General features: G+C 35.2%; 1 protein-coding gene across 1 annotated transcript in view; it reads left to right on the top strand.

Moving 5' to 3' along the window:
* The first annotated feature begins 15,559 nt into the window (after nt 1–15,559).
* grnd (grindelwald) overlaps nt 15,560–22,395 on the top strand; it is a 55,642-nt gene continuing 48,806 nt past the window's right edge. Inside the window, exon 1 of the mRNA XM_069844329.1 lies at nt 15,560–15,898. Within this exon, the coding sequence (XP_069700430.1) occupies nt 15,640–15,898 (259 nt within the window). The 5' untranslated portion in view covers nt 15,560–15,639. The remainder of the gene's footprint in view (nt 15,899–22,395) is intronic.

Raw genomic sequence — 22,395 nt, 5'->3', positions numbered from 1 at the left:
TGAATTAAGTATGGGAAAAATTCCCAAGGTACACAAAATATCTTTTTCTCCTTCTAAGAGGATGGCGTTTTAATATAACTCAAGCTGCCCTGGTCAAATAAAAACTTAACAGTTCATCGATGGTGCCGGCAAAGAGAAATTCAATCTCCTTCACAGTTACAACAAGAATCCTGTACTTCCTAGAGAGTTGGCTTATCTTTCAAAACAGATGCCTATCAATGAAAAAAATGGGAACATTCTTAAGGTGCAGAAGTACACACATTCCTGCTGAGTATACAGAGTTTCACGGTCAACTTCAGGAAGGACGAAAGACAAGGAGGAAAAGAAGTTGAAAATGATCAGGAGGACTAAAAGCAAACAAACAAAAAACTACTTTCTCAATCTATCTTCTATCCAAAGTGTGTAGATTTTCATTAGAGTTCATTCTTGTTCTAAATAAAATGTAGCTATACAGAGTGATTCACGAGGATTTACCGTCCTTTACGGAGCTTATTTTCGAAGACATTCTAAGCAAAAAATATCATATAAACATGGGTCTAATTCCCAATATTTACAGAGTTACGTTTCGTTATTGGAACGCATTGCTGTGAAGGCGTGATCTTGGTCAGCGTGCAGTCAGCAGCCAGCGCGAGCGCTACGGAAATCAAAGATAGCCGTATGCAGTTACGTAGCGCGACGAGTTCCGTTCACAAGCGTGCGGCCAAGTGTACTCAAGCGGACGGCGACATTTTTAAAAATTTGTTGTAAACTCTCCAAGACTTCTTCAGTAAAAAATCTTGGCATTCACATGGATAATAATCTCAACTGGGACATGCAAATCACAGAAACCTGCAGAAAAGTATATTCTATTATTCATGTGCTAAAAAGGATAAATGTTCATCTTCCCTCTTGCTTAAAAAAGTCACTTGTGCAGACACTTGTATTTCCCTATTTTGACTATGCTGACATTTTACTGACTGACCTTTCCAGCGACAACAAAACGAAACTTCAACGTGCTCATAATTTGTGTGTACGTTTTGTAAGCAATGTTCGTAAATATGATCACATTACCCCATCCCTGGAAGCAATAGGTTGGCTTAAACTAGATAAGAAAAGAAATTTACATTCACTTCTCCTTCTCTTCGAAATCTTGAACTCTTCAATTCCTTCGTCCTGTCGTCTCGCTTCACTTACCTTTCTTCCCACCATAATCTGAACACACGCTCTCGCCATGAAACAATACTAACAATACCATCCCATCGCACCTCCTCATACTCATCCTCTTTCACAATAGCCCTGCCAAGACTCTGGAATTCGTTACCTGCTAGCATCAGGGACTGTCGAAATAAAATTGAATTCAAATGCAAACTTACTAGGCACTTGGTCAGTAATTGAGACTCGTTCAGACATGGTTTCTTGTAAATAGTTCTCTTAATCTATCACAAAATATTTCAATATCCGGTAATTTCATCACTATAGAATTTTGTTATTGTAGATTTAATTTGTAATTTAGTAAATTCAAAAATATTCTTTGTTCTTAATTTCTATGATAAAATGTCTAGCTTTCATTAATCAGGTATTCTTGTCGTAGTTTAATTTTTATTGTAATTGTAATTGTAAATTTAATATTAATTGTAATCTTATTGTTCATGTTATAGTTGTAATCCCCTGGTAGAGGGGCAGAGAAGGCCTGGCGGCCTTATCTCTACCAGGTTAAATAAATAAATACTAATACTAAATACTAATACTGTAAATTAGGATGCAAAATTGAACTGCAAATAATTAAGTCGGTGGAAATGGTGTGATTTGTAATAACTGTTGTGATAAGTACGTAAGAATAATGTAATTTTCTAGTTAAAAATAGAAAAAGAGGTCCGTACGAAGCAACTAAGATCTTAACAGCACATTTTTAACTTCATAAAACTTATATTATTTCAATGTACCGAAGTACATATGATATTTCCATGCAAATATTCTGCGTCATCATACGATGAAAGAGTAATGGAACGGAGAAAAATTCTCTCCGGCGCTGGGACTTGAACCCGGGTTTTCAGCTCTACGTGCTGATGCTTTATCCACTAAGCCACACCGGATACAAACCCGGCGTCGAACAGAATTGTCTCTGATTGAGTTCCAACTCTTGGGTTCCCTCTACTGGCCGCCCTCTGCACTACGTCATAGATGAACATAGGACCGAAGTCCACACATGTGCTGAGGTGCACTCGTTATGAGTGACTAGTTGTATCCGGTGTAGCTTAGTGGATAAAGCATCAGCACGTAGAGCTGAAAACCCGGGTTCAAGTCCCGGCGCCGGAGAGAATTTTTCTCCGTTCCATTGCTCTTTCATCGTATGATGACGCAGAATATCTGCATGGAAATATCATATGTACTTCGGTACATTGAAATAATATATGATATGCGTAAATCACGAAGTGATTTAAGACGGCGCTTATTCCGTCGGATCCCGGCCAACTAGTCACTCACAACGAGTGCACCTCAGCACATGTGTGGACTTCGGTCCTATGTTCATAGACATCTATGACGTAGTACAGAGGGCGGCCACTAGAGGGAACCCAAGAGTTGGAACTCAATCAGAGACAATTCTGTTCGACGCCGGGGTTGCCCGGTGTGGCTTAGTGGATAAAGCATCAGCACGTAGAGCTGAAAACCCGGGTTCAAGTCCCGGCGCCCGAGAGAATTTTTCTCCGTTCCATTACTCTTTCTTCATAAAACTTGCCAATTAAATAACTGCCACTTCTGAATGGTTCATTCTCTATTTGTATTTTTCTTTTACCTTCAAACTAAAGAAAAAACGTATTTTACAAACAACTTTGAATTAGTGTAACTCTGAAAATATTGAGAATAGGAACTATGATTATATTACATTTTTTTGTTCAAAATGTCTTCAGAAATAACTCCGTAAAGGACGGCAAGTCCTTATGAATCACCATGTATAATATGAAAATATTACGCATAAGTTTTCTCATTCATTGTATATTGGTGCATTAAACAATTTATGTAATTAGAACATTATTTGCTAAAAATATATTTTATTAATTGGTAAAATGTGAACGTTCATTGCAAAAAGGTCATGAGTCATTGATTTTGAAAATGTGGTTTATGCCAAACAAAAAATTTTTGATTAAAAATATATCATGTAATATTTTCCTCGATAACGCTTTAATCATTGACAGTCGTATGAGAATTAGAAATTATGTAGTTTATGCTGTAGGTAGTTTTTTCTTTCTCCTGTAAAATTTCAGTTTCTTGACTCATGACCTTTTTGAAATGACCGATTCATATGTGATCTGGGGCATTACTATCTAGTAAGTTCAGAACAAAACCAGTTTTTGTTAAATTTCCAATATTAATTTTTTTCATTTTAACCTGTCCTGCACTAAAACCAATTTCTGCCAAGCATTTACCTTCTATAGAGACTGCACATTTTAATGCATCTCTGAAACAACAAAATTCATCATGTAAATCCTCTTCATTCGCGCCAAAATGAAATGTTTAAAATAAAGCTTCTACATTATGAAAAAATAAGGGAGAAAAATACTCGAATAGAAGAATAATACGGGAGCCGAGAGACTATTGAAAATTACTGTCAAATAATGGAGATCCCGGAAAATACGGGAGGGTTGGGAACCCTCACCTGACAGACATCCTATGAATACCAAACAATCCACAGGGTCTGACGTCCCACACCCTTCCTAAAGATATAGTAACATTATTTATAAGACTATATTTTAGCTGTGAAAGGAATGTGGCACTACAGCTTCTAAGTTTGTTACTATAACAACAGATATGCGACTCAAATATTCCAATACATTCACGCAATAATGAAGAGGATGGAATACTACCGGCTATGACTGGCTTTCCATCCCTCTATCGAACTATTTCAAGTTTTAAGATTAGAGTCTGATTAGATTTTTTAATCTTCACAACAAGAGCCATTCTGTTGGTGAATGTGTGCAGCATGCGTTGATGTTGTGAAACTAATTACTAAGCTTTCATATTGTGACGATCAGCGGTATAAAAGTGAAATGCTAACAACCTACCAGGGCCAAGGCTGCTTTGCAGGAAGCGCTCTGACTGTCGTCTCGCTTGTTTTCCTGACTGTACAGTGGAACGGGACTGAGGAAGGTACGAGTTGAAAAACCGCTTAACTCTGTCTGTGATCTTGCTTATCTTCTTGACACTAGAGAATGTGGAATTTTCAAGTAATCAATACCATTAATCTTAATATAACTATGATCGTAAAGTTGAAGCAGATTAATCAGAATTTTTTGGTGTTGAATCGTTTCTGAATTTAACTAGAAGTTAGACAACAGTAGTTAATAATTTTATTATGATGTTAGTCAATCGGAATCTTAAAAAAACTTGCTGTTAACATTATACTTATTTAGTTCAACATTAAAGAGAGAATACTGTGAAGCTGCTAAATGTTAATCCGTTTTCTGCATCCATCATACCCGAAAAACGGTTTGGGTCGTGCCGTCTATTTGTGTGCTGTGATTTCTCTTAATTATTGAACGAATTTCTTTCGTATTCAGTGCCTACGAGTTAATTTACTAAGGAATGATACATAATTTTAGCAAAAAGAAATGAATATCTATTTGAAATGAAAGACAAAACTAACAGTTATCCATTTCAACAAGGGGATATGATTTTATTTCTGATATTTTGTAGTACGCAGAATAAACTGATAAATAAGACGGTAAACTTAGTAGGTACCACTAAAAAGATATCTTGCTAAGAGTAATTATGTGTAGAATTATTTATATTTCTTGTTGTGAATTATGTCAAAGTTTTTATCCTCCAGGAAAGAATCATATAACAGAGGATAATGGAGAAGAGGACCTCAAAGATCAAATATTATCCAGGTACGAAACCAGTTATTATGTGTGAACCATTGAAGCAAAGTCCAATATATATACTATTTAAAAAATACACGGCAAAATTTTAGGGTTGAATTCCACACATATAGAGGATCAAAAAAGTTATGTAAACATGGGTCCGAAAATTCATAATTTTGTACAGCACTGTAATGGAGTTCCTGTACGATTTGCCACTGAACAAACGAATAAGAATTTTATTTCAACAAGATGGGGCCACGGCACATTATGCTCTACTCTCTACTCTCGGCTCCACAAGTAAAGAACCCTGGCCTCACACCACTTCTGCACAGATGACAGTGATTGACAGGCCAGTTAGGGGAAGCTGTTGCCACGTTTGCTCTTGGCTGGACTCTTTAAATGTATTTTCTTTTGCAACTGGTTGGATTCTTTCAAAAATGGAAAATTCACAACATAGCATTCTCAGCGGTCTCCTGGCGGTATCTTTGTCCACAGTTTCACTAATTGGGGGAGCGTGTCAGTCAGATTTATGGCTTCCTGAACCCAACCCTGCAACGAAGGTTCTTTACTTGTGAAACCAACAGTAACAGTTCCCCAGAAACTACATGAGATGTTTGGTGTGCACAGGGTTGGACGAAGTGGACCTCAGTCATGGCCTCCACGGTCACCAGACCTCACACCCCTTGATTTCTTTCTATGGGTATTTGTGAAATAGCACGTTTTCAGACAGAGCCTACATCTATAGATGACTTGAAACAAAGGATCACTCATGTTATCCAGCACATTCCACCTGCAACACTTTTAAGCGTGACAGAAGAATGTCAGGATCGAGTGAGGAACTCTCTTCAAGTAAATGGAGCACATTTTGAACATCTGCGGTAGTGAACATACTGTATATAATTGTATTTCCAATTAGAGTGATGTTTCCTATTTGTCAACTGACTTCTGTGCCACACGGTACAGTAGTGGCAAAAAAAACCGGACCGACCCTTGTAGCTGATTTCAGAACCTTGTTCACTCCAGAGCACGATAGACTGGTAACTGAGACTTTCGTGGTTCGAATCCTGCCTGTGAAGGAAACTTTTTTTTGTTCCTTATTCAAATTTATTCGCAATACTTTTCGATTGCTGGTAAAATTCATGTTCTGAGAATAATAAGTTAATTAAGTAATAAAATATCGCTGGTTTTTAAACATGCCGCATTCTATTATCTCGTTTTTATCCGGCTATTGGATATTATACTGCACTAGAAGGAGAAACGAGCACACTACGGCTTCTAAGTGCAATGGCCGTAGCTCTTTTTCAGCTGATAAGGTCTTGTAAAGTTTCTACAATCGAGTTTTAGAGTTTAGTGTTAAAGGTGCGTTATGTATGTTATTTTATGATGAAACGAAACAGGTTTTAAAATGTATTTATTAAGACTTACATTGTACATTTATCTAAAAGTATTTAATCAAATATATACCTACTTCCAGTATTCATAATGGATCTCGGTGATAAGATTCCCTTGTTGTATACACTAGATTGCGCTGTACTATTTACCAGAAACAGAAAGAAGTGCAATAGAAATAAAGACAGAGATAGTGAATTATATTTTTTATCTAAAAGAGAAGATCATGGAGTATAGAGTTCAGCCTTGAATAAAATTGGAATTGAAGCCAGATGAATATTTAAGAATGTAATCCGCATGACTCCCAGTGTCTTTTCACTATTTGCTTAATATGAACAGTCCTCAAATTTGTAAATAGGATATGACTGTCAGACGTCTTATTTACTATATCTGCAGAACAACAGAAACAGTACGACATCTAGTTTTCTGCTCATAATACCAAAGCCGAGGATATGAATGTTGATTCCGAAGCTTTGCCGCGACAATTGTGAGGCTTAATAAGATAAAATGAAGGCACGAGTATATTGCATCGTAAACATAATGTAAATTTATAATATGCTACATCAAATAGTTCTTTTGTAGACTGGGATACAGCACTATAAACATATCACTTTGATACGCTCACAATAGTTTGGCTTGGTTTTTCGAGGATTGACTCTGGACCGATCCTTTCACTTAGGATTACAATGGACCATTCAGTGTTACCAACTCCAAAAAAAAATAATTCCGGCTAGTTGCTACTAAAAATTCCGCCAGATATAGCACCAAAACAGCCAGATTTTAAAATCAAATTGCATAATCGTCATCTCCATTGAGAATAATGTCATCCCTGTCCAATTTGGTGGCACTGTTCTGTAATGGTGCCGATTTTATTTAGAATTGATGTGAAAACTTCCATAATCACAACACTCCACATGTTCTCTGATCTGCCTTAATTACTAAGATCATATTAATTATTAACATATTGCTACATGAACTTTTAACGAAGGTCAGCTGGCTATATGAACATTCGACCTCTGTGTGGACCGATCACAGTTCAATTGCCAGTGGAATTACAATTCCTTCAAAACTCTTAAAATATTTTTCAGGTGCAGGAACTGATATATTTTTTTAGAATTCTACGTTTTGTGATAAACGTTGCTGGAGTTAGTCACTAGATTAAGTAGAAAATAATATAACATTTTAAACTTTTAGGTTTAGCATATGAAGTCTGCGCAGTCGGTAGAGTGCTGGCCTTCTGTGCCCGAGGTTGCGGGTTCGATCATGACCCAGGTTGATGGCATTTGTGTGCTTAAATACGACAGGTTCATATCCGTAGATTTACTGGCATGTAATGGAACTCCTGTGGGACAAAATTTCGGCACACCGGCGACGCAGTTGCGAGCATTGATAAATAAACCTTTGTTTAGCATATGAAAGTACTAACACAATAAGTCAGAAAATATAAGCACAGAAAATTATACTCTATATTAAATATTTAATTTACTTTAACAATATATTTAATATGTTTAATTTATTTTGACTTTGTAGTTCGAAATGAAATTCATTACACTTCATGTATATGGGTATTTTCTTCTGTACCGTTTCACCTAAATTTAAAGGAAAGAGTTGGGAGAAATCTCCACTCACCGGCAAGAAATAAAGTAACATAGGCCTACTATTTAACTCCAAAAATGGAACATAGCACCTAAGAAAAAATTCAGATACCGCCCAACATTGAAACAAAACAGCTAAAAATCCCCTGACGGCTAGATTAAATTTCTTTCGGCTATCTGTGCTAAAAAAAAAGCTAGAATTAGCCTGAAAACGGCTATGTGTCCCGAATGCGGTGATTGTCCTAGTTCGACAGTTGGCCTGGGTGGAATTTGTGAATCCGATGCTGACAGGTGGATCATCACGCCTCAGCTCATGACTCCATCGGAAACCCGTACCACTGCAAAGAATTCATCCCAACCTGTTTTTAACTATTGCAGATGACAGATGAAATGAAGGGAGAGTGGAGAGTGTTGGTGGAATGATGGAAACGGGAATATCCTGAGAAAAAATACTTTGCTTTTTTTTTTGTCCATCACACATTCCATCACGATCAAGCCAGGGATAGAACCCGGCCGTCTGGATGGCAGGCCAGCGCGCTTATATCACAGATGCAGCTCACAGTAAGACCGAAAGATAAAAGAATAGAAAAGGTTAATCATAAATGATGTAATTTCTATGCGTGTATTAACGTACAAAAATTATTTGTCCGTATTCGTTTATTGGTCGCCTGCAAGGACGTATGCAAGGGGGGTGGAGTTATAGGATTTGAACTCCTCCCCTTGAACTTAAAAAAATGACATATTTAGGTTTGAGTTTTTTAACCATAATATCCATAATCTCTTCTCCAATTTTTTACTGTAAGAGTAACAAAATCTACATCGCCATAAGGCATAGTCCTCCTACTTTTCCTTCAATATATTCACAATACCAGTTTCAATCTTCATCCTTGGTGAGTTCCATGTTTCATTATTGAGTTTAATAATTAAATTTATTTCTATATATTTCGTTGTTTCCATGTATTTTCCTGTTATATAAAGTAAAATTCTTACCTACCATATACAAATAACTGTTGCCTAAATATATATTATTATTGTATAAGTGTAATAATGATACAAGCATTTTTTATTATACAAAATTAAACAGAAGTTAAAATTTGTTAAAAATTGGATGGCTGTGAAAAAATCACGTTTCAAAGGATTCATAAGGATGGATATTCATGAATATGTTCTATTAGAACATAGTGTAATATTAATAAATATACCATAAAATAATAATAATAATAATAATAATAATAATAATAATAATAAGTTACACAACATTTAAAATACCGATATTGTAAATTGTAAACAATTTTAATAATAATTCCCCTTGACAAAATTCTGAGTACGCCACAGATCGCCTGATTTTTGTTTGAATATGTTGAAAACAATTGTTTTAAACACTGTTCAAGTTCTTTAAATGTAAAGCAATTTAAGTTTAAAACGTGTTTATTGGAAAGAGTCCAATTCAGTGTAAACACACTTTAAGCAGACTTGCCCATCCTCACACTTCCGTGATTTAATCTGTGGAGACGCCGCACTTCCGCAACCGCCCGACGTTTTACCTGCAATTTTCGGATTCTCTCATTAGGGAGAAAACGAAGCAATTCCATCCTGTGCAAGTCTGGATGTGGAACCGGAAGTCATCATTAAAATTTTGTCGCCCTTATTCACAGAATCATACTCATTAATGATACATTCAACCTAACAGTTTCGTTGCAAAGGATATAATTTAAACATCACAACAACAACAACAACAACGTCATGAAAAAGTCTATGAAGAGACTAATTTTATTATCGATAATCCTCCGTATATAAAAATACAGTACGCTAACGTTATTTACAGCTGAGTTACAGAGTGTAAAAATAGTCAGTAGTTTATCGGAATTAGCTAGGCCTATATGTAATAATTTCTGGCTTATTATGATATTCTAAAAGTATTTTTCTCCGTCTCATGAAAACTGACATTACAAATAGTCTACTTAAAGAAACTTAATTTATTTTTCGACCTTCCAAATGTTGTTATGAGCAATCTCATCTGTGCTATCTTATTTCTTGCTCCCAACGAGTCCAAATGTTGTTGCCATATAGCAATATTCAAAATGATGTATTGCCTTAAATGTTGTTTTCATTTTTTAAATTTATTTTTGTTCCTACCTTCATTTGGGTTCGAAGTTGAATTTAAAGCGATTTATAATATTTGTAATAATGTAATTAGTATATTCCGAAAATAAATTTGTCTGTATTTTCCAAATAATTAAATAGGCCTACATCTGCAATTTTATATTTTACTGTCAATACTACTGTCTCGCTTCCTATGGCTTGATATCTTATGAAGAATTTTCAGTCGAAATGTTCACATTGGAACCTACGCATGTAAAAATATGAACATTTAACATCAAATTACATTTTCGTTGCTTTTGCAGTTGAACCTTTGGTCCGTGGTGTAGAGACGCTAAAGATCTACTGACCTAAATTGATACACGCCTACTGTCCCGTACCGGCGATCCTAGATGTATCAATTTCCTTCGTCAACGCATTGGAATAGCGATTCAGCAAGGGAATCCAGCCTCCATCCTGGGATCATTTCCTAATTCTATTTGGATGGATGAGATCTTTCTCATTTAATATAAATTATGTAAAGTGTTTAGTAAAAAAGAAAAAATTACCTAAGATACATACCTAAAAAAAAATATTGTGAACAACATAATAGATATGGTCCTAGTGTTGATTACTTTATGTAAAATTGTATACAGTTCCTGCATATAAATTCATTGTGTAATTTTCCATATACATTTGACTATTTAACGAAATTACATAGAAGATTCTATATTTGTAAATAAAGTAAGGAAATTTGTATTACTATTTAAGCTTATTATTATTATTATTATTATTATTATTATTATTATTATTATTATTATTATTATTATTATTATTATTATTATTAGGGCTAAGATTTTGATGACCTATAAATCATGATACAATGTCCTAAAAACAATGTATTTATGACCTAAAAATCTTTCAAAAATGCCCTTATAAATGCCCTAAAAATTGATCTTACATAACTGGCTTAGTAGGAAAAGAGGTTTCGTACTACTTAATATTTAGACTAGTAATTAAATTAAATTCTAGTACCAACATTTAAGCTTATTTAATTTTACATAATTTTTTCTAAGTGGTACACTTTAATCAATTATTTTACCTGATGTAGTTTCCACGTAGTCCACCACAAGGCCACTCTTATCCGGAACTAGCAGGTATAGAGGAGTCTATATTGATTGGAGTGTACTACGTTAAAAATGGCAATATTTGCGTAGAAAAACGATTAAAATATTATACAAAATAACGGTTGGTTAAGGCGCCTGCCTGCCGATCCGGAGTTGCGCTCAGGTGCGGGTTCGATTCCCGCTTGGGTTGATTATCTGGTTGGGTTTTTTTCCGAGTTTTTTTTCCCAACTGTGAGACAAATGTCAGATAATCTATGGCGAATCCTCAACCTCATCTCGCCAAATATATCGTTATCACCAATTCCATCGACGCTAAATAACCTCGTAGTTGATACAGCGTCGTTAAATAATCAAGTAAAAATAATGGAGAGTTATGGCCAAAATTAAATGAAAATGCCCCAAAAATGTCCGAAAAAAACAAAAGATGCTCTTATGAGTTGAAACAGCCAAAAAATGCAAAAAAAAATGCCCTAATAAATATATCTTAAAACACTCAGTTTATCACATAACATATAAATACTGAAGCAGCAATGTTTCTGGCTTACTAGAAAAAAGATACAATTTTATCAAAATCCTAGTCCTAATTATTATTATTATTATTATTATTATTATTATTATTATTATTATTATTATTACTAAATAATATACTTAATGTATTTAGTCTGGGAACAGTTGCTGGAGGTCTAATTCTTATTATCACGAACAAGAAGAAAAATAAGGTGCATTTTGTATCTTTGTGTAACTTACGCAGCTTTTTTGGCAACCCTTAAATTATTTATACAGCAATGGAGTGAACAAGCAATGACAGTTGCTAGTCGTCTAAGTCGTCATATTTCAGGCGACAAGGTGTGTAAATAATGATTCACAGTCACAGCCACTTGTTTGCGAAGTCGAAGGTCTGGCATGCTCTGTGTCATGTTCAAATTAACACTTCAATAGACATTCAGCTCTACAAGTGCCATTACAATCAGACACTGCAACAGTCAAATAGCTTAGGAGTTTGGGTTGGACTTTAGTTTAGAAGAAATCGCTATACACAGACAGGCTAAATCCTGAAATGCTAAAAGGGGCACTTCTATGAAAATGTAGAATTGGATTTTTGGTATCGCAATACTGTACTTTTTCTTTATATTGGAAAAAAAAAAGTAGTTTGGATCGAAAGTATACAAGAGAATTATTAAGAGCTTTAACTATCATGGCTGAAAATAAGATTATGTAGGTAAGACAAAGGAAGTAATTAAATATAACAATACACGGCACAAGTGGAATAAGAAGAGGAGTACGACAAGAATGTCCTTTGTCACCTACCCTGTTCAACATCTACTTCTGGGCTAGGCACCGGGAGCGAATCCAAACTCAAAACGGGGACGCTTAATATTCATCCTTCACTACATCAACGCTGCGCGGTGTTTGGCGCTGAAGAAAGGGGTTGAAGAGAAGTTATATGACTCCCCGTGAGAGAGTAGAATTCGCTCTTGGTGCCCAGTCCTGATCTACTTGGAGGATTTAGTGAAGAACTGTTTTCAGAACATGGGAGGGGTGATAGTGGGAAGAAGAAAAATCAAGAACATAAGATTTGCTAATGATATGGCGTCGTTAGCAGAAGAGGAGATGATACTAAGGGATATGCTACTTGGGGCTATATAACAGCTTTGAACAGTAGGGGTTGAAGATAATTACAACCAAGACGAAGACAATGGTTATCTAAAAAAAATAAATAAGGTAAACGACAGAATTCCAAATGATGCAGTAGAACAAGGGGACAGCTCCAAATACTTGGAGTGTACTAGACTAGACGGCATTTCGGAAGGCGGTCAGCTACTAGTTGCGCCGTAGCATTTCTGGTATGTGACGTCACAAACTTATACAGTAGAACCAATCAGAATCAGTGTATAACAAGTACTTCCAGAGTTCGTTTGTTCACGTGTGAGTGTTTCAATACATTGAATAAGTAAAACTAACATTTACTGTGAATGTGTAAAATAAATAAATAAATGGAAGAAGAGACTGTAAAAAGACAAGTATTGCACAGACAGGCGTGGAAAATAGTGTTTAAGGTATATAATTATTTTAAAAACGTTGACGAGCAGAACGCTGCCATCTTGATGTTGACTGCAACGTTGCCAACGCGCAAGAAACGACTGCAGAAGCATGTGGTGGGGGATTGAGAAACGTGCAAAGAATATTGTTAGTGAATGAAAGAGGGTTTGTTTGGTGCCATGCTTACAGTAATCAAAGGCTAAGGTCATTATTGTCTTCTGATAATTTAAATTCTCTCTGTGCTATTTGTATTGAACGTGCGCGTGAAGTACGATGTGGCAATGTTGTACGCTGCCTTGCTCTCTCTATCTGTCTCTCTCGACGCAAACGCTAGCAGACTACCGCCTTCCGAATTGCCGTCGACTCTAGAAGCAGTAACGAACTGCTGCCAGGAAGTCAAAAGGAGGATAGCAATGGCAAAGGAAGTTTTTAATAGAAAATGGAGCATTTTCTGCGGACCTCTGGAAAAAGAACTAAGGAAGAGACTAGTGAAGTCCTTCGTGGGATCTGATACTGACTGATACTGTTTCATTCATAGTGTTCTGCCCAAGGGAAGGTCTTTCACTGCAAACCCAGCATTCTCCAGTCTTTCCTATTTTCTGTCTTCCTCTTTCTCTGCACATATCTTAATTTCGTCTATCAACTGTTACTGTATAGGGTAGAAATAGGACATTACGACGAAGTGAAGAAATGTGGGTATGGTGAAGAATGGAACGTCTGGAATGGACAGACAGAATAAGAAATGAAGCTGTGTTGAAAATAGTGGATGAAGAAAGGGCATTCCTCGAACACTGGCTGGCGACGCACAGAGAGGGCTGGTCTATACTTGTTTTTTTGAAAGATGGGACATGACAGGAGCGTTGCGATCGGAAAAAAACTGAATGTCACATAGCGTGGTAGGCCTGTTGCTATAGTAACAACGGGTGAATTGCCAAACGTACCTTTCCCACGTGGCAAGTGCTTAATAGCTCTTTTGGCGACATTTATTGTGCACACAATGTTAGCATTGGTACGTTTCATGTTTGATTCTTTGTCGATTTTTGTATTGTTCGCGTCAATTGTCAATGAATGTTTTAACGTCAACCATCTTAACGTCAATTGCTAGCTTCCATCAGCTGGGAGCATGGTAGTCCATATCGGCAACATAGCACTGTAGTTCCAAGCTTGGCCGCTTAACTGTCATGTCCCATCTTTCAAAAAAACAAGTATAGGGAAAAGTGGGATTGCCTCCTCGGAACCTGGGTATGCAGCGAACCTTACTGTAGTCAGCCGGTGTGGGTTTGGGAATGCGTCTAGCTTGAGGGTTAGCGCAATAGATCATCACAGGTCGTAGTATTGGATCATAGTGCTCCCCTCCCGAAAATTCCATTCATATTCCATTATTATTATTATTATTATTATTATTATTATTATTATTATTATTATTATTATTAATTACTTACTTACTTATTTACTTACTTATTTACTTACTTACTTACTTACTTACTTACTGGCTTTTAAGGAACCCGGAGGTTCATTGCCACCCTCACATAAGCCCGCCATTGGTCCCTATCCTGAGCAAGATTAATCCATTCTCTATCATCATATCCCACCTCCCTCAAATCCATTTTAATATTATCTTCCCATCTACGTCTTGGCCTCCCTAAAGGTATTTTTCCCTCCGGCCTCCCAACTAATACTCTATATGCATTTCTGGACTCGCCCATACGTGCTACATGCCCTGCCCATCTCAAACGTCTGGATTTAATGTTCCTAATTATGTCAGGTGAAGAATACAATGCGTGCAGTTCTGTGTTGTGTAACTTTCTCCATTCTCCTGTAACTTCATCCCTCTTAGCCCCAAATATTTTCCTAAGTACCTTATTCTCAAACACCCTTAACTTATGCTCATCTCTCAAAGTGAGAGTCCAAGTTTCACAACCATACAAAACAACCGGTAATATAACTGTTTTATAAATTCTAACTTCCAGATTTTTTGACAGCAGACTGGATGATAAAAGCTTCTCAGCCGAATAATAACAGGCATTTCCCATATTTATTCTGTGTTTAATTTCCTCCCGAGTATCATTTATATTTCTTACTGTTGCTCCAAGATATTTGAACTTTCCACCTCTTCAAACGATAAATTTCCAATTTTTATATTTCCATTTCGTACAATATTCTCGTCATGAGACATAATCATATACTTTGTCTTTTCGGAATTTACTTCCAAACCTATCTCTTTACTTGCTTCCAGTAAAATTCCTGTGTTTTCCCTAATCTCCCATTCCGAGGCTTATTTGAAGGATTCGTAACAAGCTGTTTTTACGGTGATGGGTTATTATTATTATTATTCACACAAAGCCCTTACGATTGCAAACAAATTTTCACTCTGCTGTTGAGCAAGGCAACTTAGCTCGCATTATAGACCACCACGTGTTTCACCTATCTAGAACTGACACTTTCCGCCAAGGATCAAATTCTACTGCTTGAGCCCGTCTTGCTGGCATCGCGCGCCAGCAGGTGGACGGGCCGCACACAGGTAGCAGCTCGCTCGCGCTCGGATTGGATTGTCAGTATCATGAGAGACTCATGACGGAGCGGAACGACGACGGACAGATGACGGCGCTTACGCGTGGCGGGTTGTGTGCTCTCGGTCTGCTGGGGGTGGCGTTGGTGGTGGTGGTGGTGGAGGCGGACCTGCACACCGAGGGCATTCTTTGTGGACAGAAAAGATGTCAGGCCAACGAATACTGCAACAACCACTACAACATGTGCGAATCGTGCAGCGATGTGTGCGAGAAGACATCTCATAACTACCAGCAAGATACGTGCGATAAACAGTGCCAAGGTGTGTAGTGTGGCAGTTAGATCCTAGCCAATACTTCAGGATAGATTTGGATGACTTACAGTTATTGGACTTTCGATTACTTTCTTATTATTCATCTGTTTCGATTGAAATATTTTGTTTCTTTCTTTGGGACTTCACATATGAGGCGCTCAGCACAAAAATAGCCCAACCTACAAAATTACATTTCCAATTTACTTCTTTGTAATAGTGCGCGAAATGCGATACACAAACGAAACTTGTGCTGAAATCTCATTGAAAAATTGGCAACGATTATTAGGAGCTCTTTAAAGCCTGAACTCAATATGCAAATTCTGTGGGTTGGGCCATTTGTGCGCTGAGCACATCTAAATTTGTTCTTAAAGGCATACCGTGAGTATTTCACTTATGTGCATTTAAGCCTTCATATATTTCATCAAATTAAATAGTTTATTTTTATGAAAAGTTGTGCCTGCGTGTTAATTTTTGGGTTTTATTCCCAAGAATATATTAAAATCATGAACAAGAACCCATGTGGTCTATTACCTGTTGATCAGTGTCATTTTAAATTCAGTGATGCCAACTGAACAAACGAGAAGTTAAGAAATACGATATCCTATATTTCGTAAAAAGATGGCGTCTAATGTATAGTAGTACAGTATTTAGCTAAATAATTACTGAAGAAAAAAGAGGAACAGCGAAACAAAGAATTATGTTTATTTCCCCCGTTACTCTTTGGGATAAATTCTAGAACACGGATTCCTTCCTTTCCCTCTTACTTCAAAATTTAAACTTTGTGCACACAAAATAAATTATTGGCACTGAAAAGTACCTTTTCGTAAGCATGATGATGCGCATTCGACAAACACAGACAAATCTGCTCTTTTTTAGCATTTTAAGATTTAATTTATAACATCATGTTACATAACAAGCAAAATTCGATCCGAATTCAACAAATTCGCTCTGTGTGTTTTTCATTTCCAATAAAGACATATATTATTAAGTTACATCATTATTGCTATTAATAATATTATTATATTACCATTATGTTCATTATTATTTTGCATGACATCTGTCCGTACGTCAGCCTGTATGTCTTCTAAACTATTGGACGGATTTTGTATATGTTCAATGCACGTGTCAATTTACTACCTAATAATATAAAAGAAATGCAATCATTTTACTAAACTTAATGTGATTTAATTAAAAACGCGTTGTTTTTTGTTAATGAACAGAGTATAACGAGTTTATTATTACTTACTTACTGGCTTTTAAGGAACCCGGAGGTTCATTGCCGCCCTCACATAAGCCCGCCATTGGTCATATTGTATTGTATTGTATTTATTAACATTCCATGGTATTCATACATGCTTATAGCTAGAATATGGAACAAGTCAAAAAACTTAATATTATTATAAAATCTTAATTTATAGTCACAGTCTAGACGAAATATATATAGACGAGATTTACAATATAGTCTACTAGTACAACACAAAGTTTTAGTATCAATTTCATGAAGTGTTATTGAATGTCATGAATTCACCTACAGAATAGAAGGCGTGAGAAATTAGGTACTTCTTTAATTTGGCCCTAAATAATTTTATGTTTTGAGTTTAATTTTTTATATCGATAGGGAGGCTATTAAAATTTTTTACTGCCATACAACGCACTCCTTTTTGATAGCACGATAGACTTGCCGATGGAGTATGAAAGTCATTTTTTTGACGTGTATTTATGCTATGAACTGTTGAATTAGTTACAAAGTTTTCACGATTACATACGAGGAAGATTATTAATGAAAAGATATACTGACAAGCCATGGGCATTATTTGTAGTTTTTTTTAAATAGCCCTACACGATTCCCTAGATTTGGCACCTACTATTATTCTAATTACTCTTTTTTTGTAATAGAAATATATTGTTACTAGCTGTGGAATTTCCCCAGAATATTATTCCAAAACTCATTACCGAGTGGAAGTATGCAAAGTATATTGTTTTTAAGACATTGATATTTACTATCTTTTGCATAGATCTAATAGCAAAACAAGCTGAATTTAGTTTGGGGGTAATTTCTTTAATATGATTTTTCCAATTTAACACATTATCGATTTTTAAGCCAATAAATTTGGTTGTTGTTGTTGTTTCTAATAGGGATCTATTATTAATTATTGTGCTAGAAATTTGCGACGTTGAATTTGGACAGAATTTAAATTGAATTATGTTAGTTTTGTTACAATTTAACACTAATTTATTGACTGAGAACCAGTCACATATTTTAAAGAGAATTTCCTCTGTTGAGGATTGGAATGTGTTGGAGTTATTGGCTGTAATTACTATACTTGTGTCATCTGAAAATAATATGGAATGACCTACATCTTTTATTAGGGGGGCAAGATCATTTATAAAGACTAGATAAATTAGGGGACCTAATATTGATCCTTGAGGAATTCCATTATTAATAGTTCCCCATGTCGATGCATATTTCATAGTTGTATTGATTTCAACTTTCTGTTTCCTATCTATGAGATATGAGTGAAACCATTGGTGGTGGTCCTATCCTGTGCATGATTAATCCAGTCCCTACCAACATATCCCACCTCCCTCAAATCCATTTTAATATTATCCTCCCATCTACGTCTCGGCCTCCCCAAAGGTCTTTTTCCCTCCGGCCTCCCAACCAACACTATATTCATTTCTGGATTCGCCCATACGTGCTACATGCCCTGCCCATCTCAAACGTCTGGATTTAATGCTCCTAATTATGTCGGGTGAAGAATACAATGCTGCAGTTCTGTGTTGTGTAACTTTCTCCATTCTCCTGTAACTTCATCCCTCTTAGCCCCAAATATTTTCCTAAGCATCTTATTCTCAAACACCCTTAACCTATGTAACTCTCTCAAAATGAGAGTCCAAGTTTCATAACCATAAAGAACAACCGGTAATATAACTTTTTTTTATAAATTCTAACTTTCAGATTTTTTGACAGCAGACTGGATGATATAAGCTTCACAACCGAATAATAACAGGCATTTCTCATATTTATTCTGCGTTTAATTTCCTCTCGAGTATCATTTATATTTGTTACTGTTGCTCCCAGGTATTTGAATTTTTCCATCGCTTCAAAAGATAAATTTCCAATTTTTATATTTCCATTTCGTACAATATTCTCGTCACGAGACATAATCATATACTTTGCCTTTTCGGGATTTACTTCCAAACCTATCTCTTTACTTGCTTCAAGTAAAATTCCCGTGTTTTCCCTAATAGTTTGTGGATTTTCTCCTAACATATTCACGTCATCCGCATAGACAAGTAGCTGAAGTAACCCGTTCAATTCCAAACCCTCTCTGTTATCCTGGACTTCCCTATTATATTGAACCTCTTATATAAGAAGAAGTGGCATAGTCCATATATAAAAAAGGCGAATACATTTTAAATGCAACAAACCATAAAATAGCCTATTTCCTGTAAAGATTTTAGGAACTAAAATACATCCTTTGCAAAATTAATAACCTTAGCTATGAAGGAAAAAGCATAAAATACTTTTTTTATATAAAAAACTCTCTCTCTCTCTTTAAGTCACTAATGCATTCTCAGCATCTGTATAAATTTCTAGCCACAAGTGTCTTTAAAAGTCAGGAAGGAGCACTTAGCAGAGTGTTTGCCAGTAATGAAAGTAACCCAAAAGTAATTAATTTAAGCAACTGGTAACGAAAAGTAATGTATTAAAAAAACTTAAATGATCGAGGGTAACAAATTACGCATATCGTTCTGCTTCACTTATTTAATCTTTATTTAATTTTGCCTGAAGTGGGCCTGAAACAGCTGCAGTTGCAGAAAAATGTTATTGGAAGAAAAAACTGAGGAATTAAATGAATTGAAATGAAAATCAGAGAACTTATGAAACAAGTCTGATGATAGATCGTAGACGAGAAAAATAATTAGTGTTTTTTCATCGTGCTTATGAGTAATTATTAAGTTTTGGAAGGACTAACTAGAAAGTAACTATTTTTGTTTCACATTTTCGGTAGACACCCTGACTTAGTTTCATACTATTTCTAAGAATATTACTTTAAAATAATTATAAAGGCTATTTAGTATGTGTGAGCGAAGTTTCATAACAAAATATTTCAAAATATCTGGTAAATATTTGTAAAGTGTATTCTTTCTCTAAATACTGTTGGTTACGTAACGATTGAGTAGGCCCTACTCGAACCAGAATTTTATAAACCACAATACCGTTTACATTTCTGTGAAATTCAGTGCCGATTATGATATACAACAAAATATTTAACAGTGGTTACATAAATTAATAGTTATTTCTTATAAATCTGTGCAGAATTCATTGTTTAATCTACTACAGTAAGCGTTCAATTTAAAAATGCCCTATATTGTATTTTTAGAGAGATTATAAAAATACTTCCATGTCAATGCGGAAAACGAAAACTTATCTTCTTATCTGCTTGTAAAGTAAAGGCAGAATTCATTGTTTATTCTACTACAGTAGCGTTCAATTTAAAAATGCCATATATTGTATTTTTAGAGAGATTATAAAAATACTTCTATGTCAATGCGGAAAACGAAAACTTATCTTCTTATCTGCTTGTAAAGTATAGGCAGAATTCATTGTTTATTCTACTACAGTAAGCGTTCAATTTAAAAATGCCCTATATTGTATTTTAGAGATATTATAAAAATACTTCCATGTTAATGCGGAAAACGAAAACTTATCTTCTTATCTGCTTGTAAAGTAAAGGCAGAATTCATTGTTTATTCTACTACAGTAGCGTTCAATTTAAAAATGCCCTATATTGTATTTTTAGAGAGATTATAAAAATACTTCTATGTCAATGCGGAAAACGAAAACTTATCTTCTTATCTGCTTGTAAAGTATAGGCAGAATTCATTGTTTATTCTACTACAGTAAGCGTTCAATTTAAAAATGCCCTATATTGTATTTTAGAGATATTATAAAAATACTTCCATGTCAATGCGGAAAACGAAAACTTAACTTCTTATCTGCTTGTAAAGTATAGGCCTATGATTTCATTTGCATATTAATTTTAAATTACAGAAATAGGAAATAATAAATAAGCAGTAATATAATTCGATACCTGGTAAAGAATTAATGTTAAGGAAAAGAGTGTTTATAATGTTTTTATCAATCTGACAATATTTTCTTTCGAATTTTACAGGTTATAATGCTTTAAATCGTATTCCAAAGCGTATAAATAGTATACTACATAGTATTAGTATTTATTTATTTAACCTGGTAGAGATAAGGCCGTCAGGCCTTCTCTGACCCTCTACCAGGGGATTACAACTATAATATGAACAATAAAATTACAATTAACATTAAATTTACAATTACAATTACAATAAAAATTAAAGTACGACAAGATTACCTGATTAATGAAAGCTAGACATTTTATCATAGAAGTTAAGAACAAAGAATATTTTTGTATTTACTGAATTACAAATTAAATCTACAATAACAAAAATCTATAGTAATGAAATTACCTGATATTGAAATATTTTGTGATAGATTAAGAGAACTATTTACAAGAAACCATGTCTGAACGAGTCTCAATTACTGACCAAGTGCCTAGTAAGTTTGCGTTTGAATTCAGTTTTATTTCGACAGTCCCTGATGCTAGCAGGTAACGAATTCCAGAGTCTTGGCAGGGCTATTGTGAAAGAGGATGAGTATGAGGAGGTGCGATGGGATGGTATTGTTAATATTGTTTCATGGCGAGAGCGTGTGTTCAGATTGTGGTGGGAAGAAAGGTAAATGAAGCGAGACGACAGGTACGAAGGAACAGAAGAGTTCAAGATTTCGAAGAGAAAGAGAAGTGAATGTAAATTTCTTTTCTTATCTAGTTTGAGCCAACCTATTGTTTCCAGGGATGGGGTAATATGATCATATTTACGAACACTGCTTACAAAACGTACACACAAATTATGAGCACGTTGAAGTTTCGTTTTGTTGTCGCTGGAAAGGTCAGTCAGTAAAATGTCAGCATAGTCAAAATAGAGAAATACAAGCGTCTGCACAAGGGACTTTTTTAAGCAAGAGGGAAGATGAACATTTATCCTTTTTAGCACATGGATAATAGAATATACTTTTCTGCAGGTTTCTGTGATTTGCATGTCCCAGTTGAGATTATTATCCATGTGAATGCCAAGACTTTTTACTGAAGAACTGAAAGGGATATGCACTGTACTTACTTTAACGGGGGAAATGTCGAGGTGCTTTACAGCGTCGGTTTGCCGTTTGTTTCCTAATATAATTGCTTGTGTCTTTCCAGGATTGATATTAAGATTACTTCAAGTAATAAATAAGTAATAATAAAGAAATTGAAATATGAAGACGACGATATATTTTCAAATACCTATAACATAAATTTCTTTAAAGAGAGCATTATCAAATCTGTTGAAAACGTTTATGAACATAACCGATGTTAATAAATCGAGATATTATCCACATGATTTTCATAATAAAGAGTGAGTGATGTAAAAAT

The sequence above is a fragment of the Periplaneta americana genome, chromosome 13, assembly GCF_040183065.1.
Source record: "Periplaneta americana isolate PAMFEO1 chromosome 13, P.americana_PAMFEO1_priV1, whole genome shotgun sequence".
In the NCBI taxonomy this organism is placed as follows: Eukaryota; Metazoa; Arthropoda; class Insecta; order Blattodea; family Blattidae; genus Periplaneta; species Periplaneta americana.
Note: the sequence above shows the minus strand (reverse complement) of the source record. Positions and strands in the feature narration are given on the sequence as shown.